Raw genomic sequence first — 26,720 nt, forward strand, 5'->3', positions numbered from 1 at the left:
TTAATTACCCTTCACAGTCACTAGGGAATCCCTTCCAATCAGACTGAGACACTGTGGGAGGAAGTTGTCACTCTCAATCACAGGCTAATGAGACATGCTTCCCAGAGCTGTTTCCCCGTGTGATGTTGGTACAGGCAAAGAGCTGCACATTACTTTGAAAGTGATACACACAATTTCTGCTGGAGTACAGGAAATGAAAGCACTCACAAGCACTTACTCTCGCTGGAAGCCACTTATTCACAGTGAGTTCAACGTGTGTGAATGGATGCGCTCTCTTATTTATGCTGATCAATCTGAGCCCTCCAGTGCTGCTGTAGCTACCAAGGCTATTTATTAGTCTGTCTAGTGCTACCATTCAGATGACTAAGGCTTTTTCTTGTCCTGACATCTGGAGAATTTTTACACGAGTTTTATTTCAAGGGGAAAAGGCTTATTAGTATTTGCATATAGATATTACAATTGTATACATAGTATACGTGTCTCGGGTCTTGGCTCAATATTAAATATACAGACTTATTCACAATTGCCTCGAATGAGGAAATGAAGTTAAGTCGTTTCATGACTCAGCGAATTATTGGCTTTGTCATCAAATGTTTGATGAGGCCTCTGTGTTCTCTCTTGTTTAGCGATGGAGGAGTCATGTCGTTTTTGCAGACCCCTGCTGATTCTGACCCGACCAGGGAATGAGGAGAGTGAAGGAGAAAGAGAAAGAGAGAGAGAGAGAGAGAAAGAGCAAGCTGTCCATCAATTGAACACTGCATTGAGGGGCACTGCATTGAGTCTATGACTGACAGTTTGTAATCTGTATCTCAGACCGTAGAGTTTACCCCCCTAGTTATGTCCATCTCGCAACACGCAAGTCAAATATAAAGTCAATACAATAAACCTACTGATACCCTCTCAAAAACAAATACTGTGGCCGTCTGAACTGTAAGTATCTCCCATGTGTTTAAAACAAAATGGATCTACTGTAAGAACAAATCTAGTTTATCTTAAACTCTAAATTTTGGATTCCACAACTGAGTTGTTCTAATATATAGGACAAAGGTGTGTTTATGGGGGGTTTAGCAACATGTGGGTCCAGAGTGCAGAAAGCTGCCGCTGAATGAATGTGCTACGGCCTTTTCACATGATGATGCTGCTCATCTCTAGAGGAGACACTTGGAGCTAAAGTAGAAAAATGCACAGATAGAAACAGAAGATTATGGTGAGATGTATAACTGTACAGAGAGAACTGTGATGAAAATGTGTGTGTGTGTGTGTGTGTGTGTGTGTGATTGTTCCAAGATGCTTATGGGAGAACAGGGATTGTGGGGGGGTGATTATTTATGTTGTTAATGCATGGTTAATTGAGTGAGCGATTGATCTTTCATTCAGAGACGATGTGGGACAGCGGGTGTAGAAGTGTGAAGATAAGAGAGAAGATAGCTGGTGGGGTGGACGGGAGGAGAATGGTTTCAGTCTCTCTCTTTTTTTTTTTTTTTTTCAAAAATCAGTCTTTTTTTTTTATTCAATCAGATGGACATGCCTCTCAAAGGTCTCCTACCTGCTCTGTTTATTTCTAAAACCTCTTCCTGTGCTGCCAGTGGGCACGTGTCACTCTGCGTGCTGGGGTGGGGGGAGTTCATACCCGATTTGCAGTAATTTGGGGAGCCCAGCTGGGGGGCACGAGGGATATGTTTGTTCTTTTTCTTTGGTAGTTTCTGTTTCGCCATGGCCAGTGAATAGTACATCCCAAAGTTGTTGACGATGACAGGGACAGGCATGGCGATGGTTAGCACGCCGGCCAAAGCGCAAAGAGCACCCACCAGCATGCCAGACCAGGTCTGCGGGTACATGTCACCATACCCCAGTGTCGTCATGGTGACCACCGCCCACCAGAAACCAATGGGGATGTTCTTGAAGTGCGTGTGGTCGCTGGCCCGCGGGTCGTTGGGGTTGGCGCTGATCCTCTCCGCGTAGTAGATCATGGTTGCGAAGATGAGCACACCCAGGGCGAGGAAGATGATGAGGAGTAAAAACTCGTTGGTGCTGGCTCGAAGTGTATGTCCGAGGACACGGAGCCCTACGAAGTGACGAGTCAGCTTGAAGATCCGTAGTATTCGAACGAAACGGACCACGCGCAAAAAGCCAAGCACGTCCTTAGCGGCTTTGGAAGAGAGCCCGCTCAGCCCGACCTCCAAGTAAAAAGGCAGGATGGCCACAAAGTCGATGATGTTGAGAGTGTTACGGAAAAATTTTAACTTGTCCGGACAGAAGGTGACACGCATGAGGAACTCAAAGGTGAACCATATGACGCACACTCCTTCAATATAGGTGAGGTAGAGCACCGTCTCTGTCTCTGGGTAGTATCGTGTAGTGTTGTCAATGGGGTCTATGTCCGTGCGGTTGATGATGGGGTTGAATTTCTCATGCGTTTCCAGGCAAAATGTAGTTATAGACACCAAGATGAAGAACAACGAAGCGAAGGCAATCCACTGCAGGAAGTATAGATGCAGAGAGAGAGAGAGAGAGAGAGAGAGAGAGAGAGTGAGCTATTAATGAAATATTGCTTTATCACAGTGAGTAAAGATTTCTTTAATCTAAGGTACAAAAACATACACAATACACACATCCCTCTTTCCAGTGCCAGTAGCAAAATCTGGGTCAGGGCTTTTAACTAGGCTTGTAAAATTGTGTATTGAACCAACGAAGTCAACTCCTACGGTGGTACAGCGTGCAAGGGTGGGAAACTGGTGGAACTGAGAGTTGAAAAATTTGTTTTTTTTATTTATTTTATTTTAATATACATGCAACAATATGAACTTAAGGCACTACAGTCTTCTCCTCAATCCAACAATACTAAGCTCTGATGCACCAATGAATTTGAAATGAGGCTGAAAATGTACGGTAAAGGCCCACAGTTACCGTAGATTGGTATGACAGTACTGCTGCTGCCAGAGGTGGCTGATGGGTGTTGCATAACTCCACTTAAGACCACTAGAATATTAAAGCCCTGAGAGGAATTGCTGGGCACATACTGATTGGATGGGAAGACTGCAACTAACTGTGCCACTATGGGGTCAAACTACAGAGCCAGGGCTGTTTTGTATGTACCTATACAAAACAGCCCTGGACAAGCCCTCATCATGTAAATATACAGTACGAAACACTCATTACTTCCCCATTCATTTGTGGTAATGAACAGGTAATTATATCAATTCAGACAAAATGTAATAAGTTTAAAACAATTAGAAATTCACCATTTTCATTTATTTTAGCCTTTTACTGAGAATTGTGAGCCACATGATTCTTTTTAATACATTGTTATGTCAGCAGTTGCATTTAACTGAAACTTTGCATTCTGTTTATATGGGATTGCTTGATATTGGTTTTTGAGATTCACCTCTTTTATGTATGAGATAAAGGTAGATAGAGCCATATACAGGTACACAGTCAACCCTGATCACAGAGAACGCATCTGCCTTTGGATTTCAGAAGCTGGAGCTGATTATAGCAGTGATTACTCCAGCTGTATACAGCAGACCTTTTAAATAAACATTAATGAGCCCAAACCAGTCAGCATGGTGGCGCATTCAGTAGTGCTGTCGCCTCACAGCAAGAAGGTCCTGGGTTTGTTTCCCAGCTGGGCAGCCAGGGTCCTTTCTGTGTGTAGTTTGCATGTTCTCCCAGTGTCTGTGTGGGTTTCCTCCCACAGACATGTAAGTCAGGCAAATAGGAGATACTAAATTGCCCCTGTGAATGTGTGTGTGTGTGGCCTGTGATGGACTGGCGACCTGTCCGGGGTGTTTCCCCACCTTTTGCCCAATAAACAGCTCCGGCACCCGGCACCCGGCACCCGCCACCGTAATTAGGGTAAGTAACTTAGAATGAATAATGAGCAAAAATTAAATGGCTCTAAAGAAATACCATCATTGTCATCCTGAAGCATCAGAAACCTTCAGAAGGCATCAAATTACAAACAAAATTATAAACAGGCAAAGAAATGCACTCACATTAATCGTTTTTACTACCTTTAGTCTACCCACAAGTTATAAACAGAACAGAAACGGCCCAGTTCTGCCACCAGTCTGCTGATTATTAAATTATTGAATATTATTAAAGACTTACTGAAAATATAGAGTGGTGTAAAGGCAGAATCTGACATTAGTACTGCAGCGAATATAATTAACTGATATGAATCTGTTTCTAACATTGTACAACTACTGTAAATAAAGCAGACAAAATGATCCACCTTTTATCCACTCTTCATTTTGAAAAATGTATGTGCAATTTTTTTTTTCTTTTTCGCATGTTTTGTTTTTCCCTTATGCTTAATCAATAGGAATTCATTCTGTCTTATTTTGACAAGAAGGGGTTCTTCACCGTTTGAAACATCATTTTCTTGTTCTTTTATTTCAGGTGAGCAGAAAGTTCTCACATTGGCCTTGACTGAACCACCCACATACAGTCCCACACATGAACTATAATCAAAAGATGACATTACAAACCAACCAATAGCAGAGTATCCTGCAGAGCACTACCACTACACAACAATTCCAACATTCACACACTAAACATCTCACAACAGACACTAAACATCTAACGACAGTCACTAAACTTCTCACAACTGACACAAAACAACTCACAACAGACACTAAATACCTCACAACAGTCACTAAACATCTCATAACTGACACTAAACATCTGACAACAGTCACTAAACATCTGACAACAGACACTAAACATCTGACAACAGAAACTAAACATCTCCCAACAGTTACTAAACATCTCACAACAGACGCTAAACATCTAAAAACTGACACTAAACATCTCACAACTGACACTAAACATCTCACAACTGCCCATTACCTGTATAGCCAGAAACTAACAATAATGGGAAGGATGTGTACATTGTGTTCAAACAGTGCAGTGAGACCAGCAGAGCTACTGCTCATTTTGGCTTAGAGCAGTGTTACAGTCTTGTACTCTCACTGATCCGTTGGAGTCTCTTGATACGTCATTGGGAAGTCAAGGTCCTGACTGTGACTGAGAAAAAAAAAAGAGCTTCACAAACTAATCAGGGGAGGATTACACTTACTCTGATCACCCAGCTAAATCACTTCTGAACCAGTCAGTCACAGCAGGTGCATGACCTGTGGCCCATTGTTTGGTCTTTGACCCCAATTAGTGAAAGGATTTGTGGTTTAACAGGCCGAACCAATGAGATTAGGTACTTCTGACTAGTACAACAACTCAATGTAACATGAATACTACCATGAAAATCAGATCAGAATGCTGAACAGATTCTTGAACAAATAGGACTATCTGCTGTTGATAGTGGTGTAAATATGAACAAATGTTAAATATAATTTTCACAGAGAAGGCAGCAAATGAACCTGTTACAGGGGGGAGAATGATTAAATAGGCAAAACCAGCATTAAACCAGTTTTTCCTTGATTCTGCTTTTTTTCTTTTTCTTTTCATGGAACATCAGATTCTTCCAGACACCACATATGTAACTGGTTGTGATTCCAGATGTATGCTGCCCCCGTATTTTCAAAAGAAACTTCTAAACCAACTAACCTGTGTCAGCATGTTTTACAGTATTGATGTTATACTGTAAAAAAGAATGGGTGAGACTAAGTAAGCTGCAAAAAGAGGAAACAAAAGCTTTTCTCAGCATTCATAAATCATGTATGTTGCAGTATAACTGGCAAAGGGACAAACCAAAGACAGTTTTCATAATGTTTGGGTATTCAGACCACATGAGCCACAAACCTTATGCAATTCTGTTGCATTAAACAAGTTTTTCAGTGAATTGAACAGAATTGCGTATTGAACATAGATAAAGACAAAACTGCTCAAGGGAACACAGAATGGGTCGGATGATACGAAGCCCTCTAGTGGTAGAGATGCCATCATTTCCAGTTCTTTAGCAGTCCATATTCATAATTAACACATAAAAAGGTACAGTATTATGATCTAGACATAGAAATGCTTAACCAAGTCTGTCGCTGAAATTTAACATCTCTCTGTGCCACTGCTGCCGAATATTTGTACAAAAGTAGGTCAAGAAGGGTCAAGGTTCCTGTCACCTCCTGCGACCACTTTCAAAGGCTGGTGCAATACAATCTACAAAGCCAAGGAGAACCAAAACATGAAACAAGTTGTTGTTTTTTTTTTACTTTTTTAAACATGTGATAATCTGCTTTAAAAGTAATAAAGGTATATTTTCACTCACTATTACAATGCAGACGTGACAGACCTGCTGTCTTAATACCTGAATAACCGGGTCAAATATCAGAGAAAGCCCTCTACTCGATGTTTGACAAGCTTCCAAGAGTCGAGAACAACCAGAACTCAACTAAGTTGTTACTGGTGCAAAGTGCAATGTTAATGTCCTAAGTCCTATTGAAACAGTTCTGGCATGGTTCACAGAGATTTAAGCAAATCAAAAGTGCTGCTCTTTGTGGGGAGAATGGTACACACCGGCTTTGCTCAAGTGTCCCAAAAATAGAACGGCAGCCTCCCCCTTCTCCCTTACATCACCTCTCCCTGTCTCTACCTCTTTCTCTCTTTCTACCTCGCTTCCTGGAGATGAAAGCTTGTCACGTTCTCTTATGTAACCATGCTACCCTCCACCAGCTCCCTCTCTCTGTATATTTACACATAAAGCTCTCTGTGTGTTCATGTATTTGTGTGTGTGTGTGTGTGTGTGTATGAGCGAGTGAGTGAGTGTGTGTGTGTGTTTGTACGTGTGCGTATGCGCATGTGAGTGAGTGAGTAGGTGAGTGAATGAGTGAGTGAATGAGAGTTTGTGTGTGTGTGTGTGCGTGTGAGTGAGCAAGCGAGCGAGCGAGCAAATGAGTGTGTGTGTGTGTTTGTGTGTATGTGTATGTGTGTGTGTGTGTGTGTGTGTGTGTGTGTGTGTGATCAGTGAGGCACTCAGTGACTACATATTTCTAGGAGCAGATGCAGGGTTTCTTTATAGTGTTTCTGGAGACTGATCCTGAGCATCCCTCCATGCTGTCACACATGGGAAGGGACGCTGGACACCTGTGGTGAGCAAGTTTATTTCGACTGCAATTCAACATCCAAAACGCAAGGTAAGCATAGTTCAGCACACAAAGGTCAGTCTTCTGTAGACAAGGCAAGGAATCAAAACCAAATGAACAAACAAGCATCAGAACAGGAAAAACTAAGAACTAGGAATTACACAGCTTGGTACACTAACAGAACTGAGAGACTTTGCAAATGGCGGTGGGTATTGAGAACAACGATGTGCTCACACCTTTTTTCAGTGGGCCATATACTGCCGATTGATGTAAATGGCATCCCTTTAAGGATCGCCTTTAAAAGCTGCTTGCGCTTTTTATGTGTCTTTTGATGTTATAATGTTAACCTGCTTACATGGACGACATAATACATCATGGTATGGTTGACACATTTGCATCTTTTATTCTAGTGTTTTAAAAGTCACTGTCATGTAAAACAATAAAAAAGTTCATGAAAGCAACATAACCAACATGTCTAACTTAAATCTGCCAAGGACACCACCTATGCATGTTTTCCCAAATACTGAGACCATGTTAGATCTATGGATCTCGTTACTCCAAGCCATATTGCGCACATTAGAAACTATTACTGTTGAAATCAGTGCCAACATTAACAAGGTTGTCACTGGTAGAACTGACATCTGTTGTCAGGCCCCAAACATGCTGACATTAGACACTGAGCGCCAAGTGCAATACAGTCCCTAGAATAGATGAAGCATATCCCAGAGGCGAATGCAAGCAATGGACAGAGTAAAGGTTCAGGCTGCCAAAATGACCCGTGTAGTTACTTATCCTATTCCTGCCATACATCAATATGAAAATCAACAGGCCTTGCTATAGGCATCGGTCTGTGACTGTACACAAATAGCCCAATGGGTCTCACATGCTGCATACACTCATAAACTCTGTTCCTTCCTATTCATTTTGATTGCAGCCGGCAAACTTTCAGAACTGTAGAGAACTTCAACTGCTGTAGAGAAATCACTCTAACCTTACCTCCCGGTGGATGTGTTTGTGTCTAAACTGAAGCTACATTGTTGTGTGATACATAAAAAAGTGCACAGCAGCAACGTGTTTCAATTTAGGTTTACCGATCAGTAAGCATGTTGGGTTTCTCTCTTAATGACATGATATGTACCAATGTGATTTTTCTCATTATTACGTTCGACTAACTAAAGGCTTTCAAAAAGTGGTGGGGATGAAACGGGCCACGACATATTCCCAGCGTCCCCAACGTGAATGATGCATGTGAGTATTTATACACAGGACTAAATGAGTTAATGACCCCAAACGGGTGCACATGATAATCTGATAGTGAGCTATTGAACGGTGATTGAAGAACAAAGCACTGATGGGCCAGAATAGGGAGGGAGGTGTGGACAGAGTGATAGTATGACAGCACCCCCTCCTCCAACTCCCTCAACGTGCGGCTTCAGCCTAAGGGCAAAGCCAGGAGACTCAGAAAGTAAGGCTGACTCAGAAGGACCTGGAGAGCATGTCAAATGGATCATGAAACCTCACTGCAACACCCAAGATGTCAAAATATGATGTGAAAACGAATAATTGTTCCTAAATGAGGTCAACCTTTGGGGTCCTTAGAGTTCTCTGTGTAAAGCCTAAAGCATCCATGTAATGGCACTGTGATTGGAATATGGCTACCCCACCCAAAGGGAACTGGGGGTTTGACCTGCAGTGTGGCAGAGAGGGTCAGAGGGCCTGTCACTGGAGACTGGTCCTGCCCTTTGATAAATGTCACAGGTCATGCTGTTTTATGAGGGCAGACTGTGAAGAGATTGATTGGGTGGGGGAGAGCACTTTTCAAAGCTTGGATATGCCCACTGTGAACATGAAATCAGGAGGGGTTTGACCGGTCCTAAAATTAGGTTGTGTTCAAGGTTCTTGTCTCACACGGAGCAGCCAGTCCCTTAGACGTGGACTAAACTGAGCTTGGAGAATATTTTGACCCCTGTGCTGCTTTCTCCTTTCAGTCATAACTTTGAAAGATGTGTTATTGAACTGATGTAATTCTTATCAGCGCTTCTGTCACAAAACGTGTATTTCGTTTTGAACCTTTGACTTATTTTGGACAGAGACACGAACTGCACACATGCACTCCACTCTCTAATTTAAATTCTTTTATAGTTTGTTGTCTGTGTATGTGTGTGTGTGTGTGTGTGTGTTAATACACAGACAGAGAGAGAGAGGGAAAACCCATTAGATGAATTTTATAACTTATCTTTAAAGGTTGAGTCATAAAACATACCGGATCACTGTCCAGACTAGATGGACGCTTGCTTCAGTGCAGTAAACTTTATGTGCTGTATTAGAATAAATAACAATAGATCCATTCTACAAATCCTATTAACTTTCAATAATTCACAAATTTATTGCATTTCGGCTAAGGATTACTGTCCACCACCCAGCAGACAAGGCATATGCTCAGGAAAGGAGAGCTATTATGAAGCAATGCATTACAACTCATTACCTTGCCCTTAATGCAGAGTAAGCTGTTGTCAGCTGCCCTTTGTCCGGGCGCAAATCGTTTCCAGTTCTCACTCGTACGAGTTGAAGGAAAAACGGTGCTGACCATCATACAAGATAGCAGACACCACAAAGTCCATCATAATCTTGACCATGTAATCACAACAAAGAATTATTTGAACTGAATTATTTGGACTGAGTACATGGTTTAAGTGTCTTTTCACTGGTAGACTGACCTGGTAGCCTGTCCTTTATAGTTTTTGTGTTATAAGTCTTGCCATGATGGATACAGCAAAAACAATTCAACTGTTAGTCATCAGGTTGGGAGGTTAACAAGGGAGATGCATTTTGGTCATTTTGCTAACAAGGGGAATGGCATCCCCCCTCATCCCCCTACAAATCACCTACTGGCTGTCGTTATTTCTACCCCCAAAATACAAAGGAAAAGGCAGGCACATCAAAGATCCACAATTTCAGTGTCCTCTGACCTCATTTTGTCAAATGAAACTTATCCCCACTGTCTGCAAATGCTGCCTCTCTTCTATTCCACCACCAGATCTGCCTTCTGTGCGCTTCTCTGCAGACAAAATCACCATAGAAGACTAATGATAAACATACACCAGCTTTAGTCTGCACTACCAACAAAGTAACAAGACACGTGACAAGTACAAGCTCAAACCTTATGGAAAAGAGCATTAATATTTCATTTGCTCCTGCTCATACTCTGTTGATCATCAGTGCCTCTGATGTTTTATCATGGGGCAAAAAGAACAAATAAAATGTGAATGATTATTCTCTCAAGTTTACACAGAAATGACCCAAATTAGAGAAGTTGAGATCCTATGTTTGTCAGTTATACACTTGTCTGTGAATTATTGCTTAAGTACGTAACAATTCTTAATCCCCCATGAGTAACTGTGTTTTAATCCTGGTTATGTACAAAATGTACATATTAAATACATTTGCACATACTAGAGGAGGAAGCAAACAACAGATGAAAATAAATAAACCAAAAATGTGATGGCAGTAGTCTGTAAGGAAGAGGCCTCTATCTCATTTGAAAACGGGGAACTTGTGCCACACAGCTTTTATGATTAGACTGGCAAGGGCAGGGTAGAACATTTGCCCAGGCCATGTGGAACACCACCTCCCCTACTGAGCATCAGCACACCCAACGCCTTCACTTCCAAAGCCCCTCATCAATCCCCAAAACCTTACTGTGTTACCACTGGCTCTCCAACAGTCCCACACAAACACAAACACAAACACAAACAGGGACCTGACCCTTTCAGTCACGAATGAGGTCTCCTTCACACAAAAAGACACTTGTATGCAGGAAAACAACCAAAATCTTTAATCTTTCATATAAAGTATATCCAACAATAAAGTAAGTATATGGCAAGTAAATTCAAACAAAGCCCAAAACTGGTATTCAGTAAACATACGGCTTTTTGGTAACAGACTACACCTTTATGAATGACTCAGTTTTATGGATCTATGATTCTGAATTCATACTATCATGTCCGTTATGAGGGGTACCAGTGATTACATAATAATCAGTTGGTACATTCAGTCAAAAATTAATTTTAGCCTTGTAAACAACATTGACAGGTGCACATATCTGCTCTATATAATACATTTTACCCAGTGACATATGTTTATTCAGCCTGTGATGTCGGTTATACTTTCTACGGTCTTTATAATCGATCTTTGTCCCATGACTCAAAAAGCTACAAAGGACAAACCAGTATGTGACATCAAGGAAAACCCTTTGACAGTTAAACACCGCCCCACTATCATTTTGCAATCTATTCTTCCAATTCAACGTACTTGAAAAGTAATCATTAATATTTTATTAGCACACAGTGGTGCTGTTTGCTTTAAGGCGTGAATAATCACTTTACTGTTTAGTTAATTAGTTCCATTTTCAACTACTCAAATGACTTTTGAATTGTCCAGCTGACAGTTTGACAGGTGAAGCTTCACTCACCGTTCTACCCTCACCAATCTTACCTTTAATGCATAACCCGTGTCAGCATAAAACATTATTTAAAGGGGAACTAAACTCAACTGAATCCAGGCTTTCATCTCTACTAAAGTGAATTGGACAGAAAATTGTGGGTAACTTACACACAGTGGCTCTCAGTTGAGATGACTGGAGTCGACTTTCACTGAAAAGATCCCATTGATGAGTGAGCTCATAAACAGAGTAAGTTGTGTGATTGCTGTACCATTATAGGGGTGCGCTTTAAATGGCAAGCCACGTGTCCTCTGTTTTCACAGACATATCACATCTGGGCTAAAAAGTGACATGTTTTTCCCTAAGCCATCGTTTTGAACTGTCTTCCACCCTACAGCTTCTTATCACGTTTTGTTTTTGGTACAGCACGTCTTCATCTATTTTGGTCTCTCCCATTAGCATAAAAAGGGAGCTCAAATCCAGCATGGTTTGAATTTTGTACACCAGAGGTTCTTCGTAGGAAAAAAAAAGAAGTAATAGAGGTTATGTAATCGTGTATTGGTATATTTTCATTTAAAGGAGTATTATCATCAGCCAGTCTGTGGCAATCTCTGATCACGCTGTTCATTTTGTAATTCAATTTAGATTTGCCCTGAATGAATCAGACTCCAATGGTAAAACTTATCTGTTTGTCAAACAAGTCAAAGAAAGCATTTCATGCATGACGGCATGCCTTTTGGTAAGAAAATAACCATCAGTCAACATTCTTCATCAACAGTACAATATCTAAATATGGGTTTGGGCCATTTTTATGTCCCATTATAGCTGTCCTATTTACCACAAAGTTTAGGAAAGTTTCACAATTCGAAAAAGGAGGCGGCTAATATGTTAGCATGGTAAAACTCTGCGCATCCATGGGAGCTGTTGCCACGCTGACAGCTGGCCTCTAAGCTTCAATGGGCGCCCCAGTTTTGAGCGTCTGGCATTGAAGCTTCTCGATACTCTCCGCCGAGGCTATTCATGGCAGCAGGGTCCCGCAGGAAGCTGCCCTGGAGCTTTTTAAAGGGGTGTCCTGCTCCACTTTACAGCCTGGAGACAGATCTGGGGGAGATGGGGGAAGTAGTGACATGATGAGAGACGCTGGGGTTGTCCTAGAAAGAGCCGGCGGGTAACTGTCTGCTCCATTCACTTTTTGAGCTACCTTGAGAAGCCCAAGAAAGGCGTGAAACTTGTGTGATTTCTATCCACACTTTGAATGTGTCCACTTCTCTGTTTGCATTTGTGCCAACTCTTCTCAAGCAACACGTGCAAAGTGATTTTTTTTAAATATCCGACATACATTTCCACTTCATACATTTGTGTGTATGGGTACTGAAGTGTAAATCCACATTCTGCAATATACCATTACAGTTTTGTGGGTTAAAGAGTTTTCTTTCTTTCTTTTTTTTTGTTTTAGTCAATCTGCCTTCATAAGCAACAAACTCGGTGTTGTCAGGTCTTTTCCCATATCACACATCCTCTAGCTAACGGCAAACCTTAAGGTCCACAACCTCTCCCATGTTCCAGGACATTTCCTTTGGCACAGCCACAAGTTAGCCTGTGCACAGTGCTTTGTAATGAGACTCCTTGCTGTCATACTGCAGTAATTAACAGGGTCTGTGCTCTGCTCTGCCACTGCTGCCTAATTAATGCTAATCGCCCTGGGCCTCCTGAGAGACTATGGGATGTTCTGTTTTCAGTGTGCGGGAAACGCTTTGTGCAAGCTTCTGTCTGCCATTCAGATCAACAACTCTGATAAAAGAAGAGTAGTAAAAGATTCAGTACAGTTCTTTAACATCGCTCATTCATTGCCTTAGTTCTCCTCAGCACAATCAAAGGCACACAAATAAATAAGAGGAACAACTTTTGGGTGAAGAGAACAGGGGAAAGCATAACCCCATGACATTCCATCCAGTTAATATGAATGGATGCAATTTTGCTTTCCATTATTGCTTATCAAGATGACAATCCTAAATATGTTTGCGTCAATCCATACTTCCCCATTCTAAATCTGCTCTCAGTAAAGGTGTAATGCTTCTCTTTTAACACATATATATGACCTGCTCTCTGCTTGTTCAGGTTCAGGCTGATCCCCAATGACCATGGTAACCACAAATTGCTCAGTGGAACTTGACTTTTATTTGTTTTACTTGTACAAAAAGTACCAAGGATGTTCCCCGAAACTCAGGAGCAGTTGTTCCTCTGAAACACCTTGGGGTCAGTAAATCGAGTCCTCTCTTTTCTGCTGACACGTACACTTTAAAAGATTGCATGGTATCAGTGAATTCTCCCCTAGGAATCCTGTTGGTCTTTGATGTGGCCTGGGGGGAGGCAACAGAGTTCTCAGCATAGGTCTAATATGTACAGGTTTCCTGTGGTTACCTAGTTCCCACACCTCTACAGTCCTCCAGTGCTAACCTGAACAATTTCCACATTATCATTTCAAATTTTCAATCATCTTTCATCTTTCCAGCAATATTCCTGCAGATGCAGACATGACTGACTGCCACTTTCCCATTTATGCAATATCTCAGAATCATAAAAGGTCAGCTCCAGATAATACCAAGTGTCAAAGCTTGCCAGAGGCTTAAGGAGGTAGGTGAGGGATACACTTTAATGAATTCATTCATCACATCACTAAACAGAGATGAGTCAAGAGTTTCTGGGCAAGTGTCAAATATGTTACACAAGTAGTAACATCAGTGGAACATTCCTAACTGAACTTATCTTAAAATTTGATTCAAAATGACTAAAAATATCCACTGTAAATCAGCTAGGTATTATGGGTGAAATAAAAGGAATCAAAATTCACCCAGATTATCTAATTTTCTCTCACAGTATTTCCTTCAATCACAGTGCGCCGCACTGTCTATTTGCAAATTCTGTGGCAGCGGGTTTCTTCCCTTCCATATCTCCACAACCCCTTTCTCCTGTCTCTATGGTAACCAAGAGCAATTTGATGAGCTTGGGCCATCAGAACATCCCACAGATTTGCCTACCATTGATGTTGGTAAATCACCATCACTATCTGCCCTCTATTACCCTGAACTGCATAACTCGAACAGATATTCAACTATCTCTGCCTCTTTTCCATATCCTTACCTTTATTTCTTTTAACACTATTTCCTTTACTTGCTCATCATAATACCCTTTATCTTCTCTTTCAATCCATTCCTTGTTTTAACTGTGTACATCTTTCAGTTACAGTATATATGTGCTCTACACTATGAATCTAGCTTAGGATGTTTTTTTCCCCCACAATCACCCATTTTGCACTTTATAGCATTTTATATGCATTCAGTTTTTTTTATTTTCCAACATGTAGGTCCTAAGGGCAGGTTGGCTTGTAGTAGAAGCTGTTAGTTAGGACAAATCTGCAAAAGTGATGCTCCTGCAGATTAGCATGCACTGTGTTAACTGGATGAAAATAAATGTGTTTTACCAACAAATTAATCTAACTCTCTGAATGTACTGCCATAAAATCTGGCTCCCTACTCATTTTGCAGTCATTATTGGCCCCCAGTCTGGTTTTGAAAGTGTATAAAAACAAGAGCAACATCTGAAACGAAGCATTTCATATCACAAAAATACGATCATGCTATAAACTCCTCTCATAGTGCATGCCCTCCCAGATTCAGGACAGCTCATTTCATAAGTTGTTTTCAAATCGCTATATATCTCATGTGTTGCACAGTTCTAATTGCTATTGATTCATTCACTATCTCATTATTGCACCAAGCAATCTGTGTGTTGGGACTTTTATTTGTTAAATTACCACATTCATATGTTAGTTAACAACAACGTTTGACGTCAAACTCACTAAATCAAATTAATTTAATCTCTTAGAGTGGCTGGACTCAGACTGACTCTTCAGACATGAGAAGACCTCATGTTCACCTTTGAGAAACTCTGTAACTTGCAAACATTATATGCAGGTTCCATGCTGTGTTGTCATCAAAATTATTCATTCTCCAAATAGACGATAAACAAAACAAGAGCAACTGAGACATGAATAGGGAGAATACAGTGATGAAAATGAGGAGTGTACGGCTTGAGGGATTATGGGGTGTATAAGCTTCCTTCTCAGCCCATCTTCCTGAATACAGATATCAGTATGCCAGTTTACAGGAGCAGGGAGGTGCTAGAGTTGGCACATGAGCCAGTTTACTCAACCATGGATGAGTATGCAGGTGCACTCACATATTGATCAGCACATTAAGAAAGAGCAATTTTGAACAGCTCTTTTTCAAGAAATGAGCCACTGGTGTGTGTAATGTGCCAGATAGTTACACAGGAAATGCAGAGAGTGTGATAAAATGAAATACCAGTGAAATGATACAGGTAGAGTGATGAGGAATGGAAATATTGAGACCATCCAGTGTCATAATGGTTGTTCATGCAAATGTTGTTAAACACATTTAAATAATACATGTGGTTGCTGGGAATGATTTTGTTGCTTGGTAATTGTACATGTCCATGATGCTGCCACAATTAGAGTCTCTTTTCTTCTGACATTGTATATGTGCTATTGTCATCTGCGCCAATGTCATAATGGGTAACTTAGCTCATTTGGTAGACACATCCAGAAATTTGTATCATAGCTACCAGTGTGAGTATGTATGTAGATTATAAAACTAATTCATGCAGACATTATGTAGCAAGCAATGGTAAATAAGCTTTTTGTTGCATTTTCCTGTGACTCCAAATTGTTACTTTTTAGTGTCTTTACAAAAAAAAGTTTTGTTGTTAAGAAAGGACACTAAAAAATGAAATTATTTTTTACACTATTGGGCGTTGATGACTGATTGGCTGAATGAACTTGCACATAGAAACAAGAAAAATGAATCATGTAGAAGGACCACATAAACTGGACGCACACACACACACACATGCACTCACACATTGAACACAGAACTCCAGTGAAGTTTGTCACGTTTTCTGGCACCTCACGAGAAAAAAAAAAACAGTGTTAATCACTTTCATTTTAGCTCTGAAATAGTTGCCATGACAACTTATTCCCAAGACAAGCAGGCAAAAAGCAGCATGCAGCCTGCCAAGGACATGAAAATATCAGGTGCCTCTGGGAGCCAAACACAAACAGCTGTTATATTAGCACAGCCTCCCATTTCTCTGCAGAGCTCCACGCAGCGTGGATGCTACTGCAGACTGCAAGCCTATGCCTGGAATATGACTGCATCGTTTATTGTATGGACAATAATTCATTCGCATGACTCATTTTTTTTCCCATTAATTCAAATAAGTTACATCACATAGTGCCCCCTTTGCCTTATGTCTGATTCACAGATAGTGAGATCTCTTTCACAGATAAAATCTGAATCATGTACATTTTGCTGACCAAGCCCGTTATCTACTGTTCCAGGTAAATGGAGTGCTAATAACTCCTACCGCAAAAACAACAGAAGCACCAAAGAGGTTAATAATTTGGTGATGGACTTATTGGCTAGTAAGAGAAATATGAGCTCATTTTGATTTCGCTGCCATCTGTAAGTATAGTTTTGAGACAGTTTGGTTGTGTCACATTTTCTGCTTAACATCCTTTTAAATAGTTGACTCCTCCATCTCAAATAGCCGACGATGATCAGTTTGATGATGATCAATGGTAATCAAGTGAGAGGAATTTGCAAGCAAGGTGTTCACTACAAAGGCCTCTACTAAAAGGCAAGTTTAAAGTGTGGAAAACAAAGCACTGGGAGTATCTAACTGCACTGATTCAGGAATTTCCACTGTTTGATAATCTTTCTCTCATTTTGGTTATGCACAAAAGCAGTGTCCCTTCGTGTCAGGTTTATGTGGAAGCTAATATTTTGGAGACTATTTCTGCCAGTATCCCCTCCGCACATGTCGCCCACTTTTCAAAAACCCCTTTCGCACCCTGCGCTCTCAAGATTCTGGACTATTAGTCGTTCCAAGAGTTAAAAAGAAGTCCGCTGGCAACCGAGCCTTTTCCTACTGCTCTCCCTGCCTCTAGAATGGTTTACCTACAGAAATTAGAGTGTCAAACTCTCTCCATATCTTTAAAACCAGACTAAAGATTTAATAATATAATATAATTTTGATGTGACTTTGTTATAGACATGTAGAGCCTTTTGAAATTATAAATAGTGATACTGGGCTCTAAATAAACTTATATTATTATTATTATTATTATTATTATTATTATTATCATTACATGTGCATCTGAACATCCTCAGAATGAGTGTCTGAATGAATAGATGTCTGAATCTCTGTCTGACCAATCCTACAAACATGTTTTTCATTCTTGTTACCATGTTTTGCAGATTACAATGTCTATGCCTTCTGCGGAGAGTCCTGATGAAATGACAGCATGGGGTTAAAAGTTCAGCCTATTCATTCCTCTGATAAAGCCAGAGACGGAGATAAAGATCTGAAAGAATGAAACACACAACCACTTATGATCAGGAATGATTTGCTATGATAACTAATCCAAGACTTTTCACCCACGCAAACTTACTGATACATTACTATTATTATTAATATATGTCTCTTAATGCCAACTCCACCGGTTACTACAGAGACCTCAGAGCATTATTATGAAGTTTATATTTACACAAAATTGTGCAGTTCTATTTAAGAATACAACTATAGAACTGCCAAGATATCACTGCTCAGTATCAACACAAAGTCTGCTTTGCAACAGCACAGTGCATGGTGAAGTAATGACAATGATAATTTGAAGGAAATCCCTCATCCCTAATTGCCAGAACTCCCATTGGATCTGAACAGCACAGGCTCTTGTGTTGTCTCTACTGGGGAGGTTTATTTGATTCACTGTTCCTTGGCGGAGATCAGCTCACTGCTGTGAATTTACATCCGTAAACTTTGGTTGCCAGGCTGATAATTGCGATGTAATTAATTACAATGTAATAGCCAGATCCTGGCAATGTCCTTAATCCTTTCCTCCTCTGTTGAATGGCAGTTCAGCAACATGTAGATTCTTACCCTGCGCTCACACCGGCAGCGACAACAAGTGACAAGCGACAGAGGGTCATTCATTTCCAATGGTCACTGGGCGACACTGAGCGACACAGAGCGACTATGCGTTTAAAAGTCGCCTGGCAACAAAATCTCTGCGACTTGGTGACAAAAAGTTGAGCAACATTCAACTTTATGCAAATGGGCAGCAACAGAGTCAAGTGACTGCCAATCAGATGGCAAATGTGTTCCTCTTATATTCTCTCACTGTGAAATGTTTTCTTAAACTTTAGTTCCTATATTAGCATTTTGGTTCCCAACGTTGTCTCCGCACTTTGATAGCGGCGATTGCGAATGTTACTTTGTGGTCCATGGTGAACAGTAGTGTTTGAAGCAAGATCACACCATTTATAGTAAAATAAATTACCTCCAAAACATATTTTTCTGCGGCAATGCACCTGATTTGTTCACGCATATATTGGGCGATATATTAATAGGCCTGAGTTTCACAAAGTAAACATATAACTCCATGATGAATATAGCAAAGACGATGTAAATATAGTACATAAATAAATATAACATATAATATATATTCATAATGTTTATTAGTATATACTTTTTTAGGAAAATTGATGCATCTCTTGACAATAAATTTGTAGCCCCCTTCCTCAAAACTACATTACCAACGCCCACAAGCTGGCAGCAAGCAACAGTTACAGAGCGACACAGCGACTTGGCGACAAAAAGTCACTGCTGGTGTGAGCGCTGGGTTAGACAACCAATACTGGTCATTTCAAGGAATACAGGATATGCTACCATAGAGACAAGAACAATGCTTTAACTGTAACCTCTGTTCATTATATGATGACATTTTGTGAAATATCAAATGAGTTGCAGATACTCCATAAATGATTACTGCACACATCATCATTGTGTAATCTTCACCACAACTGCAGGAGCACTGTCAGACTGAACAATCCCATATTCAACTCAAGCTTCATCTATGCTTCTGATTGGCAACCACAGTATTAGGGCCATGCACTGAGAAACTGTGTCTGACCCTAAAGGCCAGCCATACTCATATTTGTGTGGGTGAAGGTGAGAACATGATTTCAATGTCTGATCCCGCTATCACAATGCACCAAACCAAGTAAGTACTTGGAACATTGTGTCTTCTCCCTCATTAGATGAATATTTGCATGGTAATCTACCCTCTCAAAACAGTCAAACAAGTTATTTTAAAATATAACTGCTTTAAAATATAACAGGATTAGAAGCCATAACCTAAGGCTAGGGAGTCAGACACACCAGCATAATGATGGAGACTCAAACTGATAGCCTGCACACCAACATATCTTTTATTGGGTCAGGGAGAAAGGTTTATCTGACTGCCTCATATCCTCTTACATTCAAAGATCATCTCTTCAGAAGTGTGTGACATATCAATACAGATGATGGTTGAATCTAAAATTGCGAGTGACTTAAACCCAATGGGTGCTGTTTCCCAAAGCAGCACTGGTACGTAAATAAGAAAATCCCCAATCTTAGTCATGTATGCTCTTTAATCTACTCCCGGTGAGATTCATTTGTGTACAAGCATGCTTGTGGCTGGAAAGCAAGTTGCCTCATGTAACACAGCAAAACTGTAGGTCCAGGCAGAGAAGCTGTCGATCAGTGCAACATGACCCCTGGGCAGACTGCGTGTTTTCCCCTGGGCAAGCACACACATAGGCTGTGTCCGAAATGGCATACTAGCGTACTGCATACTACTCCACACGCTAGTATACAGTATGGTACGCAATTATGAGAACTTTTGTGTAGTGTACTACACGTTTGCTATCGGTTGGGCTATCTGTTCTGTTAAAATGAACAACACACGACTACAACAAATATCTATCAAAAGTAGCCCTCTAAGAAAGCATATGAAGACTTGTTACACCAAAATATGCAACTGATACATTTATATTCGAAACTGCAGCTACAGTTGGAGTTGAAGCTGCTTCTGTCACTGTCCGCCATGTTTTTTAATTTTTTTGACAGTTGAAAATCACCGCGTTGCTTCATGGGATGCAGTACCCGACGAAGTGAGCTCCGGTTGTATACTGCAAATTTTCGCTAGTGTAGTACATCATCCGGGTAACTGTCGTGTACTGCAAAATTTTTATTTTTCACGTACTGCATACTACTTACTACATTTACGCCAAAATTAGTATGCGAGTAGTATGTAGTATGCCATTTCGGACACAGCCATAATCTCTGGAGCTTTGATGTATAGCTGGCAATACTATCCTGTGGAGAACTGATATTTCATGAAGAACAATGGCTATGGTGATGGTAGCATTGAAGTCTGAGGGGAAAAAAAACATCTAGGGTCAAATGAAATTGAAAGTGCATTCTCTTCTACCATAACGTCTATTCATTTGTTCAAAATACAAAACAACACAAACAAGCAACTCTGAACGAGCTTACTGTACACGGCAGTCCAGGATATGAGAGTCCCACCAAAAATAGTCTGTCCAGAGTTTCATAGAAAGTGACAGTGTGTTTGCACTGAAGTTCAGAACCCCCTGATTCAAATGTAGATTTGTGAATGGTCAAAAGAGCACAGGAAGTGGTCTATTGAGCAGTGAGAAAAAGTCACATGATCTAGTTGAGTCATCGTTCATCCTGGCCAAAAGGAACCTACAATTCCTAGCGCTTGTTTCTGACAGTGAATGAATCTGGTGACTCTGCCTCTGCATGCAAGATGTAGTTTCCTTTTAACATAGTTTTGGTCCACTCAACAAGCAAAGGACAAAGTAAACACTCAGAATACAAAGCAATTCTGAATGATCACCATCATCCTGTGGTGAAGCATTTTTATCCTGCTGACAGTAATCTCTTTCAGGATGACAGTGCCCCCATCCACAGGTTGTGAATGGTCACTGAATAGTTTGATGAGAATGAAACCCATGTAAACTATATGACATCACAGTGACCATAATTCAACCCAGTGGAACACTTATGGGAGACTCACCACCAAGAGTCAAACACCACATGATGGAATTTCATGTTGCCATTAGGTAGTACAGTCCTACAGTAGACTTGAAGAGCTTCTGACAAGACACATTAATGCCATCCTGGTGGCACATGAAGGCTCAACACCTTGTGAAGATATTTAATGTAGGTGTTTTCCTTCATGAATCTGAACATATAGTGACTGGACTCTGCTCATCCTCCATAATCCACTATAGTCTAGTTAGAGTGCTATTCAGTTATCATTGCATACTTATTCACATGCAGCCAAATGTAACCTAAGCATTGTAAAAAAAAATGTTATTGAATGGCAGCATCACAATTCATCTGTGGGGGTACACAAAATTCACTCAACACGTTTACTGTTTCCTTGATCATATCTGACCTAATCTTGTAAATTTAGAAAGTAACATACTTTATGTAATGTTATGTACCAAAAAGCACTTGAATTCAAGGCATCTGCCTCTCTCTCTCTCTCTCTCTCTCTCTCTCTCTCTCTCTCCCCCTCCCCCCGCAGTGAAAAAGTATTCACAATATTTGTACAAAATATCTTTTGGTATGCGTTCAAAGATTTGTGGATCATAAAGTCACTATTGTGTGTAAAGTGAAAAAAGTGTAAAAGTGCTCACCCTTGCATATTTAGAAGAATAAGGATCCTCAAAGAGTGCCCAGACACGGCGTTGCCAACGTTGCCACAGTCCGCCAGACCGGGCATCAGGAGAGTCGCCTAGAGCCAGTCTCCTGGTCATTTCCAGTTCCTCATCGCCGTCCGTTGGATCTCCCATGCCATCATCCGTTTCGTCGTTACCCATCTCGGCAGGCCCTCCTCCAAAACTGTCCAGAGCCTCTTCCGCCTCACGGTGCTGACGATAGGTCATCCAGCAGCATGGTTCAACGTCCGTTTCGTCAATACCCCAGAACGCCAGTTCTTCTTCATATAAAGGGCCACACACATCTGCAGGGCAGTGCAACTTGCCAGTCCTGTAGTAGTTGAGGATGTGCGCAAAGACGCCTGGGTGGCGATCAAAGAAGAACTCATCGATCTGGGCATCGTAGTCAAAATGACTATGAGCGTCAGGCTCCGCGAGCCAGGCTAAACGAGTACCCGGGAGAGTGCGCAGGGTGCTGCGGTAAGTCTGGTGTCTAATCCCTCCCACGTTAATTACAACACGATCTTTCTCGTCGCCTTGGCCCATCGCGTCGCTTAGGCATGTCTTGAGCTGGTCCCAAGCATTACAAGCACGAACTGTGTGCGAGGCAACGCCGAGAGACCGTAACGACACGTGCGCCTGAGTTTAACAGAAGGGAAATGAGGTTAAACTTCTGGTAATGTAAGATTCCTTTCTGAGTTGATTAATAACAATGCTTTCCACCTTAGTAACTCCAAAATAACATTTGAAAAGGAAACAGCCAACATATCGAAGAAAAAAGGGAAACCTCAGGAAAAAAGGACAGCCTGTGGCTGCCTGGAAACAGGAAGAGATCCAAAATTTAACTGCCCACGTACAAACAGGAAGAAAATCCAAAAAAACAAAAACAGCTCAACATTTTTTTCATCCCATAAGATCCGAAAATTTTACGTGACCTGAATTAAATAGAGAACCTGTCACTTAAGACAATCAAAGTGACATGCATGGTGCTGAACGGACAGCACAAATTGCTCAGAGCACTGTCGCTGCCGTTTCATTTGCTCTCTTACCTTCTGTCCAATGTGCAAGACTGAACACCGCAACTCTGACTATCCTAATTCAGGGTACTCTTTTTCCGACTGTGAATTCCTCTCCAAACTCTGACCAGCGATGGTGACAACAGAAGAATCAGAGCAGATCAATGCCGATTACATTTTTTGATATTTTTGTACTTCACGTGAATGAATTACATCGTTGGTTTATCAATTCAGTTGACCCAAATGGCAGTTCGTCTATCAACAGAGATATGCGTCACATGACTAAAACATGTTTTACCTTTTATTTAGGTTTCTGGTATGAGATGCCACTGCGCTAGACCACAAGAAGATGAACCATGATCATATTTTTTTTATCTTCTTTTACCTTAGAAATGGCGCGTTGAGGTCAAAACATTCATAAATCCCATAGTTCTCACAAGTAAAAGGCGCACTTATGTCTTTGTTCTCACAGAAGCAAACGGTCTATTTCAAGCCTCCCCTTCACTAAGCTCATGTCTCGCTCTGCGAGATGCTTTGAGCGAGAGCGGTGGGAGGCTAGTCATTCCTGCAGGATTGCAATATCAGCTACCTCCAGCTCCAAACTGTGCGCAAGCGCAATGATTTGATGAGTTTGGGGTGCGTGTGTTTAAGGTGCGTTAACGCAACAGAGTTCAGATTTGAAAATATCGGATATAATAAGCGAAGCAATCCGAAGTGAGCCTGCCAGTTGTACCCTTTTAGGCCTATGTCAGATAATTCCTTATGTCATATAATTAGCCCGGTTTTGCTGATGCCAGTGTATAAAATTTAGCTTTTCTATTTTTGGAATACCTACAAACAGAAGTCTGTTACACAGTGAAGTTCTACTTATCAAACGGTTCGCAGTGCCCACCAATCAATGGCGTATTGCCTACATAGTGACGTAGCCTATCGCATGTTGTTAAAATGTGTTTGCATCGACTGCAAAGGCATTGTTATTAAGCATCAGTTCAGTAGAATATAATTACCTTTTAATTTCTACTTTCGCCATTTCATCAAACGAATAATAGAGAAAGCCTATTGGTGGACTTAGTCGAGAAGAAAGCTGTTAAGGGAAATTGAACGATGCTGGGCAGTTGTAATAAATGTAATACTTATCAGTGAATATGCAAGCATTTCTATCTTGTACGCATAATGGGTTTGCAGTTTGTATTGGATCGTACTGTTTTCTCAAAAAAATCACAACTATCAATGTAACGCAGTATTACATTTACAGAAACACTTTTGCATAGTGGCATAAGACAAACTGGCTCGTACTTTGGGTTGTTGTTTGCTTTATCGTACTTAACAGAATTAATTTCTCATGTAGCCCGCTGTATGTTCTGCTGTTCCACAGGTTCCCAACTTTCTGCAGCTTTTTTTTCCGACTCAGCCATCTGCTGCTCACCCTTAACTCTAATGAAACTGCTCTTTCAAACGGCCTAGATGCTATGCTAGGTGTCCTAAATCAAAAGGATATTCATACATAATTTCAGGCTGGCACATTGTGCCAAATTTTTCACTTTTAGCAAGATGATACATACAGCCACAGATGTCCAAGTTTCTGAGAGTTTTGGCTTTAAACATTTTCTCTCTCTCTCTCCCTTTTCTAATAACACTGACCTCCACTGAATTACTGAAGGAGGTACCAAAATCCCACCCTGGTGGGTTGAAGTTCCGCTGGTTTTTATATTGGTCAACCAATGTGGCACTCTAATTGTTGAAGATGTAAATTGACCTCCACTCTCAAAGTTAGGACAGAAACAGCAGTGCTTCGAACTTGGACAATCTATACAACACAGCTCAGGTCCACAAAACATGACGATACACTTTTGGCCAGAGCCCTGGAGGCAATGACTGTGAATTTCAGAATGACACTACGACACATGTTTAGTTTTGCTTGTGATTTATTTTGTTTAAATTTAGATCATTATATCATTTTTTTCTAGTAGTAATGGCCATAATGTCATATTAGCTTTTGTCTGATTTAGTGAAGTCAACTCCCAGTCTTATAATGTGGTCAAGTATGTCTCTTTGGTGACTTCAAATCAGCAGCTCATTAACTTCAAGATGAGCCAACCCTGGAGTTTAAATGCAGTAATTACACCAATCAAATTATTACAGACAGAGATGGAAGTGGTCCTACAGGGAAACTCTTGAAGGACCTTGATGGTCACTAATAATCTAATGATAGCTAAATTAGAAAAAGACAGAATGAAGAGCCAGGCAAGATCAGTAATATGAGATTTGATATTTTAGGTTTTAGGTCTATTATTGTGGTACCTTTCGATGAGAGAAACAAGCAAGTATCATTAACAGTCTTATTTTACTGATAATTATTATGTAGAGTTCAAATAGGCTGATTTATATTAATCATCTTTTCATAACCCGAGCCCTCTTGCAAGGTGGCATTGCAAGCAGAATTTTCTATCTCTCAGTGATCAAGTTAGAAAGATAGATATGTCACTGTCAAAATTTAATTACCAAATGCTTTCAGTCTGGGAAATCCACAGGCAATCTTCAGTCCATCAGCAGTACAAGTACTCACTGGTTAAATAAGCCTGTGGTTACAAATAATTACTTTTGATTGTTTTGATATCTGTTGTGCTATCTGTGGTTTTTGAGAATATAGAATTCTCTCACGTATATTGAGTCCAAGCTCAAGAGCTATAATACTGAGTTTGGGTTGCTGATTAAGGAGATGGTAGGTGAGTGAAAGTTCTCTTATATGGACTAATCACAGTCTTGGCAGACAAGTATGACTACTGAACAGATTTATTTCTTTTGTAACATTAAAATATGATTGTAAAGTGTAAAACAGCTGTAATGTGGATGTTAGGCACACATATCCACACATATCCAGAGTTTTCTGATTGAACAAATTTGTGATGAACGAAAGTTATCACTGACATCTAGTGGAGAGAAACAGAACAAAATTATTAGACATCATTCCGTTAAAACATATGAATATTTTTTGTGTGTGAGAATATAGACATATATGAGTGTTAGAGATGATTCTCATATTAATCATATTTAAATTTTTTGGAGGCAGTGATGTCATCATCACTCACTATGGTCATCATCTGTGGTCACCTTAACATTGTTGGAAAATGAATGCTGATATATAATGCTGATGTCCTTGTACTGAGTATGTTGTTGTAATGGACTTGTAGTGCTGCTTTGAATTTTGCTGTTTTCTCATGAAGTTTTTGTTGCTGATAGTGTTGTTATTTTGTGGGTTTTTTTTTATTGCAATGCACTAATCTGTTTTATGTTTCACTGTCAGAAGAGGGTGTTGTTTCTTCATTTAAGTCTGATAAGTCTGAAATGCCTTACAAAATTCCTACCTAAGATAACTCCAACTTAAATATCTTAACTCTACTGTTCCTTAATTCTTTTTGATCCACTCTCTTGCTGGCAAAACTGCTTTCCCTCATTCTGTACTGTATACTTGGCTGTGGTCAGAGTGTCACAGTGATAAACAGTGATAAATGGAAAACAAACAGAACATTTTCAGCATACCCTCTCTTTTTAAAAGATAACACAGGGA

The 26,720-nt window shown here is 40.5% G+C and overlaps 1 protein-coding gene across 3 annotated transcripts in view; it reads right to left on the minus strand.

The window, feature by feature from the left end:
• The window catches only part of kcnc1a (potassium voltage-gated channel, Shaw-related subfamily, member 1a), a 35,139-nt gene extending 12,442 nt beyond the window's left edge, over nt 1-22,697 (minus strand). For 2 of the 3 annotated variants that reach the window (XM_030765778.1, XM_030765777.1), the window contains exons 1-2: nt 22,116-22,682; nt 1,547-2,477 (exon numbers count right to left, since the gene is read on the minus strand). In XM_030765778.1, the coding sequence (XP_030621638.1) occupies nt 1,547-2,477; nt 22,116-22,682 (1,498 nt within the window). Of the gene's footprint in view, nt 1-1,546; nt 2,478-22,115 lie in introns of all 3 variants that reach the window. The other variant, XM_030765779.1, reaches the window with a different exon arrangement.
• Between the last annotated feature and the right edge of the window lie 4,023 nt (nt 22,698-26,720).

This window comes from Chanos chanos, chromosome 2, assembly GCF_902362185.1.
Source record: "Chanos chanos chromosome 2, fChaCha1.1, whole genome shotgun sequence".
In the NCBI taxonomy this organism is placed as follows: Eukaryota; Metazoa; Chordata; class Actinopteri; order Gonorynchiformes; family Chanidae; genus Chanos; species Chanos chanos.